The 19,804-nt window shown below is 36.4% G+C and overlaps 2 protein-coding genes across 2 annotated transcripts; one reads left to right on the forward strand and one right to left on the reverse strand.

Annotated features, from left to right (window-relative positions):
• Window positions 1-5,646: 5,646 nt before the first annotated feature.
• Window positions 5,647-7,541, reverse strand: LOC127092745 (uncharacterized). The gene is made up of 4 exons (XM_051031635.1): window positions 6,631-7,541; window positions 6,217-6,354; window positions 5,946-6,135; window positions 5,647-5,877 (listed from the first exon to the last, which is right to left on the reverse strand). The coding sequence occupies exons 1-4, from the start codon at window positions 7,539-7,541 to the stop codon at window positions 5,647-5,649; spliced, it is 1,470 nt and encodes a 489-aa protein (XP_050887592.1).
• Window positions 7,542-14,891: 7,350 nt separating this feature from the next.
• On the forward strand, window positions 14,892-19,391 carry LOC127117440 (casein kinase 1-like protein 3). Its single transcript, XM_051047459.1, has 15 exons — window positions 14,892-15,202; window positions 15,290-15,330; window positions 15,451-15,520; window positions 16,281-16,429; window positions 16,601-16,696; window positions 16,805-16,875; window positions 17,108-17,169; window positions 17,254-17,317; window positions 17,430-17,514; window positions 17,598-17,724; window positions 18,114-18,196; window positions 18,285-18,342; window positions 18,432-18,547; window positions 18,693-18,881; window positions 18,985-19,391. Exons 1-14 carry the CDS (start codon window positions 15,127-15,129, stop codon window positions 18,867-18,869), a joined length of 1,275 nt encoding a protein of 424 aa, XP_050903416.1. The 5' UTR covers window positions 14,892-15,126; the 3' UTR covers window positions 18,870-18,881; window positions 18,985-19,391.
• The last annotated feature ends 413 nt before the right edge of the window (window positions 19,392-19,804 follow it).

Below are 19,804 nucleotides of genomic sequence, written 5' to 3' on the forward strand. Positions count from 1 at the left end.
TCACTGCTTGCCCCACTGATATAGGTGAAGCCCTTATCGACATTCAGAACCTCATTGACCAAGTTTGTGTTGAATACCATAGGGAGGTGGATGCCAAAGCAAAGCTTCAATCAACTGAACAAGCTCAAGCTACTGAGTTTGATAACGCCCTTCAAACTTCAAAAGCCTCTGAGGAGTTAGCCGCTTCCAGAAAATCAGCCCAAGCAGAATTTGACACCTATACTGCTTCAATACAACTTTGGGAATCTCACATTGCAGAATTGCAGAAGAAGATTTCTGATGCTAAGGCGAAGTAGGTTGCTATCCAAGGCTTGGATAGTACTGAAGCTGATAATCTAGTGAAGCAGAGCATAGATCACGTCGAAAAGGCTACTGCTATGAATGAAGATATTGCACGCCTCAAAGGGGTTCAAGCTGCTGTTCAGTACAAGATAAGCTTGGCGAAAATAAAGTATGATCGGATGAAGGCCACTATCCCTTTCTGATTTTCACTTGTATTCGCTCTATTCAACTTTTGTTTGTTTGTAATTTGATTAAGACAAAGTCTTCTTGGCAAAATTTGAAGTTTTAAATATATTCACCATCTTGACTATGATAGTTCTTTGCTTACTACGTTGTTATGATTTTAACTTCATGTATAAATGGTTTATACTTCTTTAAGTATTTCCCATTTACTTTTAGGATTCTTCGATCCTCTGCTACTACTTCTATTTCGTATGCATTATCTGAAAATGCTTTTAAAATTCGAAAAGGTCCTTCCCAATGTGGAGACCATTTTCCTAATGTTTTATTCTTTCGATCCATAGGGAATATAACTTTCCAAACTAAATCATTGATAATGAAAGTTTTACCTTTGACCCTCTTATTGTATGCTCTTGCTACCCTCTCCTTCTGTCTTCTTAATACTTCTAATGCATGCAACCTTTCTTCGTCCAAATCAACCAGTTCATTCAGATTACGCCGATGATAATGTACTTTAAACCAATTATTACTTTATTGGCTGCTTCGACTTGCCCATTGGCTTGAGCATAATAAGGTGTGGATGCTAATAATTTGAAACCCATTTTCTTTGCAAATTCTTGCATCTTTTGACCAGTAAAAACTGATCCTTGATCTGTTGTTATACTTTCTAGGATCCCAAATCTATATAATATTTGCCTTTGAATGAATCCAATGACAGTTTCTTGATCCACGTTTACTAAAGGTACTGCTTCAACCCATTTAGTGAAATAGTCAATTCCTACAAGGATGTACTTTTGACCTTTGGATGAAGTAGGTCGAATTTCCCCAATTAGATCTAATGCCCAACCTCTGAAAGGCCAAGACTTGATAATTGCATGAAGCTCACTTGCAGGAGCATGTTGAATTCCTGCATGTACTTGACATTCTTGGAAACCCTTAGCAAACTCTATACAATCTTTTAACATGGTGGGCCAATACATTCCATATCTGAAAAGCAACCATTTCATCTTATGGCATGCCTGGTGTGCTCCACATGCTCCACTATGTACACTAGATAATGCTAAGTACGCCTTGTTTTTCCTAAACATTTCAACAGGATCCCTTCAGGGGTTTTCTTGAATAATCCATTCCCCATCAAAACATAAGATAAAGTCCTGTACTTGGTTTTTCTTTCTGTATCTATCAAAGGGTCCTTGGGATAATTAATAATTGGATTCCTCCAATATGTATCCATTAAGGTATCAAAGGCCAGTACTTCAAACTCTTCTTTGTTAGCATATCCTAACTGAGTGCTTTCCAAATCTGTTGGAGACAATCTGGCAGCCATTGCTTTTCCTCTTACTTCGACAAGTTCCTCTAGCTTCTCTTTTGAAATTCTATACCCTGAAGCTATTTGTGCTAAGTCATTAGCTTCTTAGTTTTTTATTCTAGGAACATGTTTTATGTCTATATATTCAAAAAAATTGAGCAACCTATTTGCAATGACGAAGTACATAATCAAATTTTCTTTTATACATTTGTACTCTTTCGTTAGTTGCTTAATTACTAATTATGAGTCTCCTTTAATTTCGACCCTAGTTGCCCCCAATTCCAACAAAGCCTCAAGTCCTGCAATAAGGGCTTCATATTCTGCTTCGTTGTTAGAACAAAGGGGACCTTCGATTCTATATTTGAGTTTTGTTGGAATTCCATCAGGAGAAATTATCATGATCCGAACTCCACTTCCATCCTTATGAGTGGAACCGTCGAATAATAATCTCCAAGGTTTTAACTCAACTTGAAGTTGAGGACTTTCGACCACTGCATGGTCTACAATAAAGTCTGATACTATTTGTCCCTTCATTGCCCTTAAAGGCATAAAGGCTAAAGAGTATTCAGTAAGGGCTAATGCCCATTTGCCAATTCGACTGTGCATTATTAGTTTCGATAACATATACTTAATGACATCGAAGTGTGAAGAGACGTATAAATCAATAGGTTTTATATAATACTTGAGTTTAGTATAAGAGAAATGCAAACAAAGACACAACTTTTCTATTGAAGTGTATATAGTTTCTGCATCATTTAAAACCCTACTAAGATAATAAATGGCTCTTTCGATGCCATCTTCATTCTCTTATGCTAACATGCTACCTATAGTAGTGTCGGAAGCTGATATATACAATCGCATAGGCTTTTTTCCACATGGTGGTGACAAGATAGGAGGATTCGTCAGATAATGCTTGATCTTGTCGAATGCCTTTTGATGTTCATGATTCCATTCGAACTTCCCTTGTTTCAGACGTAGGAGGGGAGAGAAGGCTTGAGTTCGACCACTTAAGTTTGAGATGAATCTTCTCAGGAAGTTTACCTTTCCTAATAATGATTGCAATTCTTTCTTAGTTGATGGTGCTTTGGTCTCCATAATAGCCTTCGTCTTATTCTGATTGATTTCTATCCCCTTTTTATGGACCACAAAGCCCAGAAAATCTCCAGCCTGCACAAAGAATGCACATTTAAGAGGATTCATCTTTAAGCCATGTTTTCTCATTCTTTCGAATGATTGGCTGAGATGGGTTAGATAATTTTCATCTGATATAGATTTTATCATAATATCATCTATATAAACCTGCATAAATATCTCTATATAATCATGGAATATAGAATTCATTGTTAGCTGGTATGTTGCCCCAACATTTCTTAAACCAAAGGGCATAACTATCCACTCATAAGTGCTTATGGCCCCTGAACATCGAAAGGTTGTTTTGGAAACATCCTCTTCAGCAATGAAAATCTAGTTATAGCCAGAATATCCATCAAGCATGCTAAGATATTCATAGCCTGCAGCTGAGTCAACCAGCATCTCTGCCACATACATTGGATACTCATCTTTAGGAGTTGTTGCATTTAGATCATGAAAATCTATACATACTCTTAAAGAGCCATTTCTTTAATTACATGAACTATGTTTGCAATCCATTTGACATACCTTGTGGTCCTGATGAAATTGCATCGAAGAAGTTTTTCGACCTCTTTTTTTATCTTTGAGAGGATCTCTGGGGCGAATCTCCTTGGAGTCTGCTTGATGGGCTTTTTGCCATCCTTGATAGGCAGCTTCAATTCGACCAGTTCCCTCTTCAAACCAGGCATCTCGTCGTAGTCCCAAGCAAAGCAGTCTTTGTTTTCTCTTAGCAGTTTAATTACTCTTACTTTCAACTTGGGGTCCAGTTTAGTGCTGATGTAGGTGATTCTTTTTGTGCTCCCATCTCCAAGATCAATTTCTTCAAGGGGATCTTGCGCTAACATCTTCGCACTCGACGTCACTGGATCTTTTTCGAATCCCAGAGGCTCTCCGTCATAGATGGCATCTAACCTCTGGTCTGTTAATTCCATAGGCACCTGTTCGTTATGGGGGTTTGGTTTAAAGTACTCCCCAGGTCCTACATTATAAATTTCACCATATGTGGCTTCGTCAGCCATGTTAGTTATCTCGGCTTCGAGAGCCGCTTTACTTTTGTTCTCAGCCGTGTAGGCCAAAATCTTTTCGAAAAAAGAAGACTCGGGCATAATCCAAGTCTTCATTTTAGCCTGTTGGTCGTACTTCAGATGACTCCCCTTCTTCTGGGTCCCCCATAATTTCCCTATCCCACTGAAAGCCATTGGGATGTAAAGTCAAGAAATACAAAGCATTTTTATTTGGGGAGTAGATGTCTTTAGCTGGGTGGCATGGTCCTATATGAGCCAAGTTCCTGTCGAATGTTCTTCTTATCTACATGGTTCACTTCCGCCACGAAGTAACTTTGGTCAGCTTCAACATTTTCTACTACACCATCTTCTCTCCAGATAGATACCCTCTAATGCATGGTCAAAGGAACTGCCCCTATTCTGTGGATTCATTCCCTTCCTAGCATCAAGTTGTAATTCACCTTCGCAGGTATCACCATGAACATTGTTGGTCTTGTGATTGATCCAACAGTCAGATCTACTTGTATGACACCCAGAGTCTACCCTATCTTACCCTCATAGTTCGACAATAACATATTGTGAGGTTTAACATCAGTATCGAACATACTTATCTTTTTTAACATGAATTGAGGCATCAGATTGACTGTTGCTCCTCCGTCCACTAGGACTTTGTTCACCCTCACATGTTCAACTTTAGCTCTAATGAATAAGGGCTTGAGATGGTTCTGCATCCATTGGTGAGGCCTTTCAAAAAGAGCATTTTGCTCTTCGACAACGCCGTTGTTGAGAACATAGTAACACACAGGTTTATGCTTCGCCATCTCCACAACATCTGCTTCCTCATTGTCTTCAATCTTTGTCTCCTGATTATATTCGTATGGCAGAACTGATACCATATTGCAATTTATATTAACAAATGACACTCCGTTGGACTCAAAGTCGTCAGTGAGCATTTCTCCCTCCCTTATTTGTTCCTCCTGAACTTTCTGATTTGTGTTTTTGTTTTCCGATGAAAACAACTTCCTTCCTACAGGGGGTTTGGTCGAATTTGTAACATTTGAGGGGACCTTGCTATTGCTGGATTCTCCAATCTCCCTCGAAGTCATCTCTCTTTCAGCCTTCCTCAACCTCTGATGTCTTCTCCACTGGGACCTTGACATGGGATTCTTTCCTTTGTAGTTTTCTAGTCTGATAGCCTCTCTCTTAGATGCTTGGAACTATTTTCTATAATCCTAAGAGGTTCTTCCTCCATCCTCAAAACTTTTCCACTTTCCCTTCTTTGACCCCACCTAAGTCCATTTGTCCTTAGGGACTTCTGCCGGAAGCTTAAACGTAACTCTTTTCGCCCTTGGGTGAGGGTTGTCTTGCCTCATAGGAACTCCCCTCTTGTCGAATATGTACATATTCGGGTTACCTCCGTGTCCATCCCAACCTTGGTTAGATGGAATTCTCTCGAACGCTTCAGCCAATTCCCTGTTGTAAACTGCCCCACATATGGGACACATCAAGCATTATGTTTCGTACTTGTAGCAATGCATAATAAAACCAAGAAGGCTTTCTCCAGGCTTGGGATACACCTTCAGTAGTTGGCTTTCCTTTCTCTAATTTCTCCCAGTCTTAGTTCGTTGCCATCTTTCATAGTCCTTAGCCACCGTTCGACACATCATGATGCTACACCTTGGGCACATCAACATGTCAGAATTTATTTTGTGACACCTCCAAAGGTATTCACGTAGGCTCTCATTGGCTTTGGGATAGCCAAACTGAATTCCCTCTTGCTCTATCTTTAGACACCTCTACACTTCCTCCATCTCTTGGGGGTGGGGGGGGGTGGTTAAGATCCACCATGTTGACACCTAGATTGGCGCCATCAGCGATTGAAATTTCCTTAAATTTCTTCCTTAGGCCCTCAGTAGCCTCAGTTGCCTTCCCATTAAGACCTTCAATGGTCTTTGGTTCGACATCAGCAACCTATTCACCTTCGACAGAAATTCCAAAGGGAACATCATTATTTAGGCCATCAGTAGCCTGTTTCCAACTAGCACATAGCCTTCAGTTCCTGTTTCCTTCACAGCTTCCACTTCCACCATGTCAATCATGTTGATTTCGACAGGTTCGGCATAATTTGTGTCAGCAATGTTAAGGGGGTCAGTGTCAACCTTCATCTGGTTTCTCCCCCTGTCAGCGAACTTGAGGCGGCCATCCTTAATTGCATTCTGAATAAGATCCCTGAAAAGAAAGCATTGTGAGGTTTTATGGCCTAAAAAATTGTGATATTTATAAAAGCCTCTTTTCTTTCGTTGTTCTAACGGAGGAATTTTGGTATTAGGAGGCACTATCATTTGGCCATCTTTTACTAATAAATCGAAGATTTCATCATATTTGGTAACATCAAATGTGTAAGTCTTTTTAGGATATCTATCATTCTTTTCAGTTTCGACAAGGTTCCTACCATTCGAAGGTGTAAGTAATTTACAAGCATAAGGTGGTGCTTCTTTTAATTAAGCCAAATCTACTTCGAATTCCTCGAGACCATAAGGGTCATTAGAGATTTCAGACTCCTCATCTTCGACTTCGACATAAGCAACCCTTTCTTTCTTATAATTCTTATTCGCTCTGGCCTTTTCAGCTTTTAAACATTCGACCTGTTGAACCCTGTCTTCTAATTGGGCCATATCTCTTAGGTACTAGGTATCTAACTTTTTCCTAATGGAATAGTCTAACCCTCCAGCGGCCATTTCGACCAATTCATGTTCAGGCACTACTGTAAAGCATCTAGATTTCAACAAACGGAACCTATTCAGATAATCATTTATAAGTTCAGTGAGTTTTCTTTTAATACTGGCTAATTCCTTAAGACTTATCTTAGTTTGGCCCATGTAGAATTTTTCATGAAATAATCTCTCCAAATGAGGCCAAGTATCTATGGAATTTGGTGGCAAAGTTGTAAACCACGTGAAGGCATTCTTCATTAATGAACTGGGGAAATATTTCATTCTTAGGTTCTCACTGTTCGCCAAATCCTCTGCCTCAGTCATGTATCTGGCTATGTGTTCTATAGTGGATTCACTAGTGTCCCTTGAGAATTTGGTGAACTTAGGGATTTTACAACCCCTTGGTAATTCAGTTTGTAGGGCGTATTCTGATAAAGGAGAGGTATAATTTGGCCGTTGAAGTCCTGTATTCAAACCATTATGGGCCATGATTCTCTCTATCATAGTAGTTAAGTTATTTTCCATCATGTTTTCTTGCCTAACCCTATGAATTACTTCGTCTACATCCTGGTCTATATTAACCATCGTTACTCTCTTAGGTTGTACTTCAGGGACTTCTTGTCGAACTGGCTGTTGTTCTAATCTTGACCCCATGACCCTTTCGTCAGGCGCTTGTCTAGGTGGTCGAACCTGATTTATAGTTGGTTCTTCTTCCTGGATTATAACTTGGTTTGGTCTGCGTCGAACAAAGGACTGGGGGGCGCCTAGGAAATCTGCTATGCGTCCCATCTGCGCTGACAGTTGTTGGTATGATTGGGCATTATCATTGTTAGTCCTATTTACATTCTTTATTAGGGGAGAAAAAATGGTATTCATTTCTCTGGCAAGAACTCCTACCATATCATGGTTACTAGCATCCATTTGTTGTCTAAAGGCTGCTTGGTTATTTGTTGTAAGGGTAGGTAATAGGGTGGATAATCCTTATGATTGGGTATTTCGACCTACATGGTTCATGCCAGGACCAGAATTTTGAATTGGCGAAATAACCGTATTACGGGGTTGAGTATATATGGAAGTATTATTTTAAAGTCCTGCCATGGAAGTAGATGGCATTCCATATGGGTATTCTCTCCAAGGCCTAAAATTCTCAAATCCCGGTGGCCTAGGGGTAATAGGTGTTGGTTGGGTTCCGACAATTGTCGAAAACGGGCCAGGGATTGAACTTGCAGAAATGTCTGTTATGCTTGACATAATAGGTATTGTTGTCGAATTATTTAAGGCCAAGGATCCAGATGTTGGTATGGCCTGTGTACTAGGGATCTCAGTGGATGCATCAATCGACTTGTTCCGACTGTGCCTGTTCCCTGGGGAGGAAATTGTTCCCCTTGACTGGTTGTATTAACCATCTTTTTTGTGTATTTTCTTTTGGTTATAGGTTGCGAACTGTTGGCTATCTTACCACTTTTAAGGTTCATGCGACACTATGATTTTTAACTCAAAAGAATAACAACAATTTTGTATTATAAAAGTAAAGCAAACTATTATAATTAACAGTTCTTTTGACACGGTCCCACTGGGCGTGCCAATTTTTTTACCAGTAATTTCTGACAAACAACCACTAGTCCTCCAATATTATTAATCTTAGTAACTTACAGGATCGACTAGATTGATCCTAGAACATGTGTCTCAAGAACTAGTGTTATGGTGATTTGATTCATGATTAAGTTTGTTTCTGGTTTATGAATGGTAATTAGGGTTCTTTATCTAGCGTTAATGGTACAAAGTAAAAGGTGTTTCGACAATAAACTCTAAACGAAATCTAAAGGCTTATGACTTTAAAGATAAAGGATAAATGGCAGTAATTCTGTAAAAAAAGCTTTTTTAAAGATAACAAAGGTAATTGGCAAAAGTAAAGATAAATAACTTGAAGTAAAAGGTTTTAAGTTTGAAAAGGTGCTGGAAATAAAAGTTTGACAAAATGTAAATGTAAAGGTAAAAGCAATGATGAGAGATTTTGAAGATAAAAGCAATTCGACAGAAGGCTTAAATAGAAATAAAGACAGTATTAAAAGTAACTTGCATTAAAAAGATAACATGAAATGTAATCATGGTGTTCTTCATACATACATTTTCAGCAAAGACTCGTTTCTCTCGCTCCGGTACTTTAAGTATTTTTAGTGAATTTTGTATATCAGTTTGAACATACAAAATCTAAAAACTAAGACTCCTATTTATAACAATTCGACCCTAACGGTATCTACACAGATGATTGCCATGTTCGACATTTTCAAGCGCTGCGTGTCTCAGATGCTTCCACGTGTTCGCCTGACGAAACTACTTCGTTTGAATTTCAATTCTTTCCCGCTCGAAGCTTCGAATCTGCCAAACGCCGATGTCGAAGAGAACTTGTGGAGATCCTAAAATCTTCTAAGTCTTAAGCTTCGACAAAAAGGTCCTTTCTCCCAAGAAAAGGATTTAATAAATAGCTTCACAAAGCCATTTTTATATTATTCTCCAAAGCATAATATTTTCAAAGAACTTCAACCTAATGGTCGAAATCTCCAGCTAACACCAAGATCTCGCAATCTCGTGTCTATGTATCCTTATGGTACAATAAGGAAATCAGAGCATTCGTAGTTCGGGGAACTACAACTTGTTGGTGTCTTTTAGTGAACAACTGTTTAGATCACGTTCTAAAGGCTAAATGTTGGCTTATTTACTCTCGGCGGAGGCTTAAGCACTAGTTTGTTATGCGTATTATAAGGGATTAAACAGTGTTCTTTCTGAAAAGAGTTTTGATCACACGGGGGTGACAAGTTGAGTTAATATGTTGAATTTTTTGTTTGATTGGTTTCGATCACACGTGGGCAAGAAAAAGATAGATTTGATGTGTTGAGATATTTTTGTTGGATGACGATTACTCAGATAGTCGAGTAAGGCAACTCGTATACTAATAGTCGAGGAGAGGAATTGAAGGCTCTAGACCATCTCCCTTTTCATCCTTAATTGTAAAAGGATTTGATAATAGTTAAGGTATTTTGAACGGATGACGAATACTCGGATAGTCGAGTAAGGCTACTCGTATCCTAATAGTCGGGGAGAGGAATTGGAGGCTCTAAACCATCTCCCTTTTCATCCTTAATTGTAAAAGGATTTGATAATAATTAAGGTGTTTTGAATGTATGATGAATACTCTGATAGTCGAGTAAAGCAACTCATATCCTAATAATCGAGGAGAGGAATCGAAAGCTCTAGACCGTTTCCCTTTTCATCCTTAATTGATTATGAAAATAAGTTTGTGTATGGTTGATGTATTTTAAATGAACGACAAATACTTGAGTAACTGGGTAAGACAACTCATATCCAAGTATTTGAGGAGAGGAATCGAAGGCTCAAGACCATCCCCCTTTTCATCACTTTTATATTACGAAGATGATTTGATTTAATTAAGTTTTTTAGGATTTTCAAGAGAAATGACAATGGTTTGACTAACTGAGTAAGATAACTCGTATTCAAACAATCGAGGAGAGGAGTTGAAGGCTCAAAACCATCCCTCATTTCATTTCTAAATGAAGTGACTTTTAGTCGTGATTAGGTATTTTAATTTGATTTGAATAAGAATACTCGATGCTGGATCGAGGTTTTGAATTTGTGTTTATGGATAAATTAGATTATATTTAGTGAATCACTCATCTACTCGATTAATTAAAATCGAATAGGTCTCATTGTAAGAAAGCCCGAGAGTAAGCTATGTGAGGTTGATGGTGATGCTTAAAAGCGATCGACTTACAAGGATATGCGAATGGGGCTAGATATTGAATCGAGAATTGTGACTTTAATGGTTTATCAAGGTTTTGAATTGAAAATGAAACGAAGTGGAATATAATTGAAAGTGATTATGATCTAATGATAAATGGAACAGTTTTGGTTTTAAAATGATTATTGAGACAAAGGTGAAAGAAATCGATCGATTTATAATTAATAAAACTAAATAATTAAAATTCGATTAAATCACTTATTTAATATAGTCAAAAATAATTATCAAGTTTATTTGATTTAAACCAAATATTAAAGATAATAAAATTTAATTATTTAAATTAACTAATTTAAACAAATCTCGATTAATTAATTAATTAAATTAAAAATGATTGAAGTAAGTAAATCGCAATGTGCTAAAAAACCGGTTTGTACGTAATGACAACATGATAAATGTCATACGCAAAATCATAACACGGTGAAAATATTCTATTGATGTATTGAATTTTAAGCGGCATAACGATGTAACATTATCGAATCCGCGGATTAAAATACGATTTAAATGTAAAGAAAATGAACAAGCAACAAACCAAATATCACTTATAAAATTACTTACAAAGCATCAATCAAAAGTAACACAAATATAACACAGTCCGGAATTGAAAACTAAATGCGGAAAATGCAATGTAATCTGGATAACACAACGCATAGATGTTCAATATTGAAATTGTTACCGACGCCAGTTTGTTAATCTGCAAATAAGTTGATGTTTGTTGAAGCATTAAATTACTCATATGAAGGATCGAAAATTCCTTCTTTGACCAATCCCCATATTATAAGCCATGATCCAAATAAGCTCATTCTCCCTAATGCCAACAAGTGCTCTTGCCATTAAAACATGGTTTCTACGCGAGGACCCAAAAGCTATCCTTATACTATTATTAACTATGAGCCAAGAACCGCAGAATCCATGAAGATAACAAACATGACCAACAAAATAGCAACACCAATACCTATGATACATGGAGTTGTATAATGTAGGCTATATAAGGAATCCCTTAAGCATACATAGATCCAAGAATACTCTATGGCAACATAAAATGTGTCGTACACATATCAATCTGAAGCTCATGCCAAATTCGTTGAAAAATGCAAATGGAATTAAAAAGTAATAACCAATTTATATTTACACATTAAAAGCTTATTTACAATCACCAAAAGCATATTAATTCCACAAGATATCTAAGTCCTTAGGGAATTATGATGAAACCAAGCTTTTGAATTAACAAGATATATCCAGTAATTATAGGGTATCCCTATCTCTATGTGATATCTACTAAAGTTTAATCGTGCAAAAACCTTAACAATTACGATCTCACAAATTGTTAATCGTATAACAATCCTTATTTGTCTGATAACGAAAGCATTAAAAACATTGCACAACTAAATTGAATAACAAACATAAAATTGAGGGAATTAGGAATTCAAAGTCATTACATGATCAAATCAGGGACACCCCCTGGCATTGGGGGGTTTATCCACTCATAGTATTCAAAGAAAATACAATATTCAAATTAGACATTACAAGATATGGGGATTCCGTTGATCTTCAATCGCGATGGCTCTTGAAGGACCTCCGTTCTCCGAAACCCTTGATAGTACCAATCTTAATCGTCAAATTCCTTTCGCCGTGCCAAAGTCCTTTTTCTTTTCCTAAAAAAGTCCTCTAAATAGTCACTAATCGATTAATAGATGTATAAAATACCCAAAATGCCCTTAGGAGTCAGAAAATCTAAAAATCAAAGAAAATCAGAAGATGAGGCATCCAAGCCAACACATGCCATGTCAGGCAACACGGCCGACCGTGTTGGCTCACTGTTTCTCTACTTCAACAATGCACATGCCAAGCTTGTTGGCACGGGCTGTGTCAGCTGACACGGGCACCCGTGTCATCCCACAGTTTTTCTGCTCAAACATCTTATTTTATCCTTCTCTTGACATGGGCCGTGTGAGGCGATAAGGGTCATGTCAGGCGACACGGATGGCCGTGTCAGGGTCACTGTATCTTCCAAAAATCCTTCTCCGCGATTCCAGAACGCCCGATTTCTTTGACGAGTCTTTGGAAATTCTTGCTTGAACCTAAAAACCAACAGAACTACTAAAAGAAAGCATAAAATTTAATAAATTAACATAAACTAAAAATAATAACCAAACACGAATGAAAATGTGAACATAAAACTTACTTGACAAAATAATAAGAAGGTAAACACAAAGTGTTACCGATTTCGCGGATTCATGCCGAATAAATATCAGAAAACTAGTAGAATTGGTGACCGATCAGCCAGATCGAAATACACGTGCATGTTTGTCCATAAAGGATAAGTCGAGGGTGCATTGTTCAAATGCTGAAGGCATGGTGACTGAGTAACCTGGGAAGAAACATGTAACTTTCCCAATGTTCGACCTCACATTCAAATATGGCCCCAAGAAAGCAAAAAGCTTATTAGACATGGAAAAAAGGATGAATACATGTTTTTCCCAGATGACAATTTTTTCTTTTGATAGTGGAGGTTCTTGGATGTAATCTCTGCCTTCTTCATCCGCATCTGGAGGAATTGTGAAGGCTATCAGATTCTTTTCTGTATCAGACTTGGAAGGCATCATTTTAGTGGTTTCCATTGATGAAACTGAAGATTTTTGAAGAAAAAATGAAAGGGTTTGCTCTGCGTAAGAAAGCTATAGAAAAGCTTAAGTGAAAAAGAAGAGCAAGGAGTTGGAATTGGGTATTTGTAACCTTTTTCGTTGCATGTTAGAAATCAGACATATGGCAGTCGCATGGAGTTTCTAAAGTGTTTTTGTGGGTTACGAAGCGAAGCATTGATATGAGTGGGAGTAGTTACTGCAGGCGTGCACACACATGACCTCCTAGGAAATATGAGTGATGCTGAGATTCTAAACAAATCTCGTTGAAAATGACAATGCACCATGAAAGGGGTAATGGTGACAATGGCGTCAGCAGGAGTGAAAGCGTTGTCGAAAAATACGATAAAAATGCCACGTCTCTCTTGCTTGATCCGAATTGAAACATGGCCTTTTGGGGGGCAATCTATTACCTTGGATTTTTCGACCTAACTATAAATGGAAAGTGAAAATAATAAGTATACCATGTGGAGGGTTGGAATTGAATGTAGCCAACTGGAGGTTGAGTTGGTATAATGTCGAAATAGCTGGAAGTCGAAGAACATTGTTAAAGTTTGAGGACATAGCGAAATTTTGAGTATGCTGATCAGTTGTCGCCTGATTGAATACTATGCTATGTTGGCTAAGGTTGGAGTTCATCATTATAATGGAAACAATGTTGACTTGGAAGTACTATAAAGTGTGTTGTCTCATCATCATAAATCCTGGTAATTTTGACATAATTGAGTCAATTCCCGATGACCAGTCAAAGTAGTTGAGATATTTGAATGATGTTGAAAGAACGAGAATTAATTTGAGATGAACAGTTACTCGAAGACACGCGGAGACTCGTCGAAGAAAACAACTACATGAGATTGCGACGTGTCATGATAGGGTTAGTCGACAGTTCGTAGATAGTTATTTTAGATTAGTATATAAAGTGGCTCATGTTCATGTTGTAGGGGGTCCACAATTGTACTCACATTTCTGTAAACTCAAAGTATCCGTGCATTTGAGAAACGAGTGAAGAAAATATACGTATGTGTTCCACATTTATAAATTTAAAACACTTTTACATTCAACCATTTTTTCCTGCATTAAGTTATATTTTGAATTCGCATTACAACTTTTGTCATTTTACTTCGTCCCGCGTTTTGATTTCAATCACTTTCATTTTCAAACTCTTATTCTAAAATCTTGTTCAAAGTCACATCGTTATTCTTCAAATATTACCCATCATATTCTTCAAATATTACCCATCATTTCAATAGTAAAATGTTGATCAAATGTTTAAATACACACAAATATGTTTCATGATATTTTCTAGTTTAATCTATGGTATCAATAGAAACTTGTTTTATTTATCAAATTTTCAAATAAACATCAATCATAAAATGATATTTTTTAATTAATAATAAAACTTATAAATTATAATAGAGAAAATGGATGGTGCACAATGTAAATTATTTTTATACTGTCAACCAATGACAATCATGTATCCAGTCAAATCAACTATCAAATTTTAAATTATTTATATGAATTGACACTTTAAAGTATTTTGATTAGATGCATGTGTAATATTTTTTTTACACTGTGCACTACCATTAAACTCATTATAATATAAATTTATAAATTATAAACTATAACTTTAAAGAGATTAATTATTATAAAGGCTTATACTGTTAATTTAATTTATATTAGTAATATAAATAGATTATTACTAACATCCAATTTTTATAATCAAAATGTATAGTAAAAAAAGTTATAATTTTCAATAATCAAAATAAATATTTAATTCTGCTTTTAATAAAATAAAACAAAATAAAGTAAAAAAGAGAGAAGAAGATGTAATAAGAGATTGATAAAGAGACAAAAGTAGTCCGCGTGTTGAATTCATACTTCCATTTGCGGTGGCTACCGGCTACTCGTATTAGCGTTACCTTCTTTCTTCTTCTTCTTCTTCCCCTTGTTGTATTATTATTATCCTGTATCTATCTATGTAACTATAGTTTAGGGTTTTATTCTGCTTGTAAGAGATATACTATCATCAGATTCATTCAGAATACCGATAATGGATCGAATCATCGGCGAGAAGTTCAAGCTAGGTCGAAAGATCGGAAGCGGATCCTTCGGTGAAATCTATCTCGGTATGTCTTTTTCTTCGATCAAATCGATTCTCAAACGGTTTTTATTTTTATTACCTGTTCTGATTTTGATTCTATTTCATTCTGTAGCTACTCATATTGATACGTTCGAGATCGTTGCCGTCAAGATCGTACGTTTCGTTCGACTTTTTTTTATAGTTTTTTTTTTAATTTGATGGATAAATTGAGGTGTTTATGGTTTTGGATTTGTGTATTGATTTTGTTGTTTGCTGGTTTTGTGTTTGTTGCAGGAGACTGGTAAAACGAAGCATCCACAATTGCTTTATGAAGCCAAGCTCTATAATATTCTTCAAGGAGGAAGTATGGTTCTTGTGTTTTTTTTTCTTCATTTTTTGTGTATTGTTATCTATGGAGCACAAACACCACAAATACACAGGTCGACACCAGTAATAATTTGAAAATAAAAGAAATTAAAGGTAATTACAAATATTGGTGTTGCTTTCAGACAATGACGCTCGGACACACCTTTTTTTTCTCTCCAGAAGTATATATAAGAGTATAGGTTTGAACTTGTCATTGAGATATAACACAGTTATATTTGGTTTTTGAGAAATGAAAAGTGTTATATTGATGCTACAATATCTTGATTATCGGGTAATTTAGTCTTTTGGGGGTATTTAGTTTGTGTCAAGTACTAATTTGACCTGTATATGAGATATTGTAGCAGCATCAAATAGGTCTCTGTTTTTAAGGAGACTTGTTTGAGTTTTTACTCCAATGGTGTCAAATGACAGCGCTGTATTGCTCTAACGGAGTGGAATTTGAACAAATTGCTCTTGTTTTGCAATGGTCTATTGGGTATGAAGTATTGTTAAATGCCGGTGCGATAGCACTGTAGGGTAGTGGAATTTGAACAAAACACAATTTTTCGCAATCTGCTATTGACAACATTGATTTATTCTAATAATAACTTTACTTTAAGAAATGTGTTTATTCTTGCTCTTATTGTTGTGAGTGAGTGAGTTGGTGTTTTTTTTTTTTACGGGAGTGAGTTGGTATTGTTATTGTTATGCTGTAGGTGAAATTTGAATTGAAAATGTTGGATTTTTGTTTAATGCAGGTGGTATCCCAAGCATTAGATGGAGTGGTGTAGACGGAGAAGACAATGTGCTTGTTATGGATTTGTTGGGGCCTAGTCTAGAGGATCTTTTTGTTTACTGTGGGAGGAAGTTCTCTCTCAAAACTGTCTTGATGTTGGCTGATCAAATGGTAACCCTCGTCACTTTTAGTTCCGGATGTTGTATCCTTACAATGTTTTTTAGTTTTGTCCGTCTCACAAAGATATGTCATGATGCCACTGTTTTATGTCTTGTGTGGTTATGATGCCAAGTGACGGAAGTGTGCATTTATAAAGGTAACATAATTTTTATTTGGGTGTAGATGACCAGAATAGAGTACGTGCATTCTAAAGGATTCCTACACAGGGATATTAAACCGGATAACTTTCTCATGGGACTTGGTCGGAAGGCAAACCTGGTGAATATCCTGTTTTTAATGGTTTCCCTACATTTAGAGTTGACTGACCCTGTCATTCCCCAAACTATTTGTTGCATCAGATTGAAGTGATTATGCTGTACATGTCAGGTTTATGTAATTGATTTTGGGCTTGCAAAACGATATCGGGACTCTGCAACCAATCGCCACATCCCCTACAGGTTTTTAACTCTACCATTGTTAATTCATTCTCTTTGTTTCCATTTATTTTACTGGGTTTGATATATGTTGAAAATTTATTTCTTCTGATTCTGAGTTATTATCATATTCCAACCAGTTTTGTAATCAATTTAAATTAATGCATTATATTTTGTGTGGGGATATCTCTCTTTTATCTCTTTTCTTCTCTTCCCCTAAAAATACCCAAAATTAATGCTTAACTGTACCACACAGGGAGAACAAAAACTTAACAGGTACTGCACGGTATGCAAGCTGCAATACTCATCTTGGGATTGGTAAGTCGGAAGAAATTATTTTAACTTTTTGCAACAAACTAAATGCAATCATTTTCTTTATGTTTACTGCCTATTTATTTGTAGAGCAAAGCCGGCGGGATGATTTGGAGTCACTGGGGTATGTGCTTTTGTACTTCCTCAGAGGAAGGTATGGTATTCTTATCTAGCTATTTTGCCTCCAGAAGCAGTTTTTGCATGTACCTATTGAGAGCAACATAATTATATGTTCTGACTTTTGTCTACTGAATATTTGTGTTTAGCCTTCCTTGGCAAAACCTTAAGGCTGCGACGAAGAAGCAAAAGTATGATAAAATATGTGAAAAGAAAGTATCAACTCCTATTGAGGTAAGAATTTGTCCATATATCTATTCTGAAGGTTTTTATTTTTATTTTTTATCACAATCATATTTGTCTGCTGTTTTATGTAGGTTTTATGCAAATCTCATCCTGTAGAGTTTGCTTCATACTTTCATTATTGCCATTCTTTGACTTTTGATCAGCGACCTGATTATGGATTCTTGAGGCGCCTATTTCGAGAATTATTTGCTCGTGAAGGTGATCATAGATGTTCATTAATTTATCTTTATATTCTATACTAGCCATGTTCAATGCCCGTATCATAAGCAAACGAAGTTTGGCCCAGTTGGTAAGGGTTCAATTCATATTTCACAAAGATGGGGATTCAAATCCCACTTCTGATGTAAGCATGACCCTAATGAGCTTCTAGGACTCAACTCACCTAAATTTTATTTTATAAAACAAGGCCAAACCATAACAAAAAACTGATGTTATATGCGCGTTTTGTTTATTAATAATATACATGGTCCTCCATTAGGCAAAATTTATATTTCGTTGTGGTAAAGTTAGCTATATTTGTCCTCGAATTCCTATCTATGCTTAAATGTAACTTCCCCACACATTTCTTCCTTTTTTGTGTATGACAGGTTACAAATTTGATTATGTGTTTGATTGGACAATTTTAAAGTACCAGCAGTCTCAAAAGAGTAGAGTCCAGCCTCACATATCCGTAAGTATATTTGCTATATCTGTGTGTGAATATTGGGGTTTGGGTCTTCCCATGCATCTGAAAATATTCATATTTTGTCATATTGCAGCCGGTTCCTGTAGTGAGTAACAACCGGGCAATGCCCATGGATGTTGATAACCACCAAGGTTGGTGCTTTTTGAAAAACAGTTTTTGTTCGGCATAATAAAATGTCTTGTTCACTATTACTAATTGGCAACGATTAATGCTTATTCAGGGGATGTCTCAGCCGAGCAAATTAAATCAGACAATGCTACTACTTCTGGTGTTAAGTTTCAATTTAAATCATCCGGTGGTAAAAATATAGCTTCTGAAAATCCTCTTGGCAAAAATGTAAGTTGTTTTAAGTTCTCATTCTTTGCTACTGACTCCGTGAAACACTTAGTCATAACTCTTTAGTTGCATACTTTTATGTTTCAAACTTGTGAATAGACTAGTGTTTAATGAGCAATGTTTAATCTGTTTATTATTTTTTTAGATTTTTGGTGAAGCACCCATCCCTTCTACTTCATACTCTTTTGAGGCATCAAGAAGAAACTCCTTGAAGCCTTCCCCGTCCGCTGAAGCTGCAAACCATAGACATGGGCAAGGGAGCAGTAAAATTGGTCCTTCAAGTAGTCGGATGAATGTTCTGCACATAAATTCTGCTAAGTGAATGCCCAATATGGTAATTTTCTTGTTTGTATTGTGTTATGCGGCATTGAGTACTATTTTGTATATATTATCCACTCATATCATTGACCACTGTTTATATTGTGCTATGTTTCTAGGTGTGAATGTGATCAAGATGCCCTGCATACAAACATGGAGCCTGCATATTTATGGGGTGTTGCTGCCCATGGAGACTACAAATGTGCTACAAGGTTGATAAATTTTCTTAGCTCATCTTTTGAGGCCAGTTTATGTTGCTCATTCCTCCCTAAGGTGACTGCAAATGATTGTTTGGTATAAAATTCAGACTGCACAGGCTTGGCTTCTTCGCTGTAGATAAATTTCAAATATGGCACACAATAATCTTGTGTATCTATGTTTTTATGTAAAATTAATGTGTGATGTGGCAGCATTTGCCCCTTTTGCCACTTGTGATTTGTTCCGTATAATAAGTGGTAACATAGTTTGTTTTAAATTGTTTGATAATATTACAAATTGCAGGTGTGTTAAGATACATTTGATCTCAGATTAGCATTTTTGTTGCTTATTTAATTTTATCTTGTTGTATTTTGACTGCCAACATAAGAAATAGTGCACTTGTAGTTATGTTGTCTATATATCATGTTTTGAAGCATCCATCAATGAAATGGTAAGCAGCTTGTCCGAATCAGAGGCTAAAGTTTTGGCGAATGACTCCCAAAATAATGGTTTCTTCTCGACATCAAAGGTAGTTTTGGTGGTATTTTTCCAACCCTTCCAAAAGTTCCAACATGAAGAAATATTTTCAATCTTCATATTTTAACTTTAGGTTTAAATCTTTGTTATTCAAGAAACATTTTCAATGTCCTACCAATTTCAAATTTTATTGAATTACATGTAGTTTGACCATGATCCTCAAACATTTCTTGATTTGTAGGTTTTGAATTTGAAAGTCAGCCA

Source organism: Lathyrus oleraceus, chromosome 1 (genome assembly GCF_024323335.1).
Source record: "Lathyrus oleraceus cultivar Zhongwan6 chromosome 1, CAAS_Psat_ZW6_1.0, whole genome shotgun sequence".
Taxonomy (NCBI): Eukaryota; Viridiplantae; Streptophyta; class Magnoliopsida; order Fabales; family Fabaceae; genus Lathyrus; species Lathyrus oleraceus.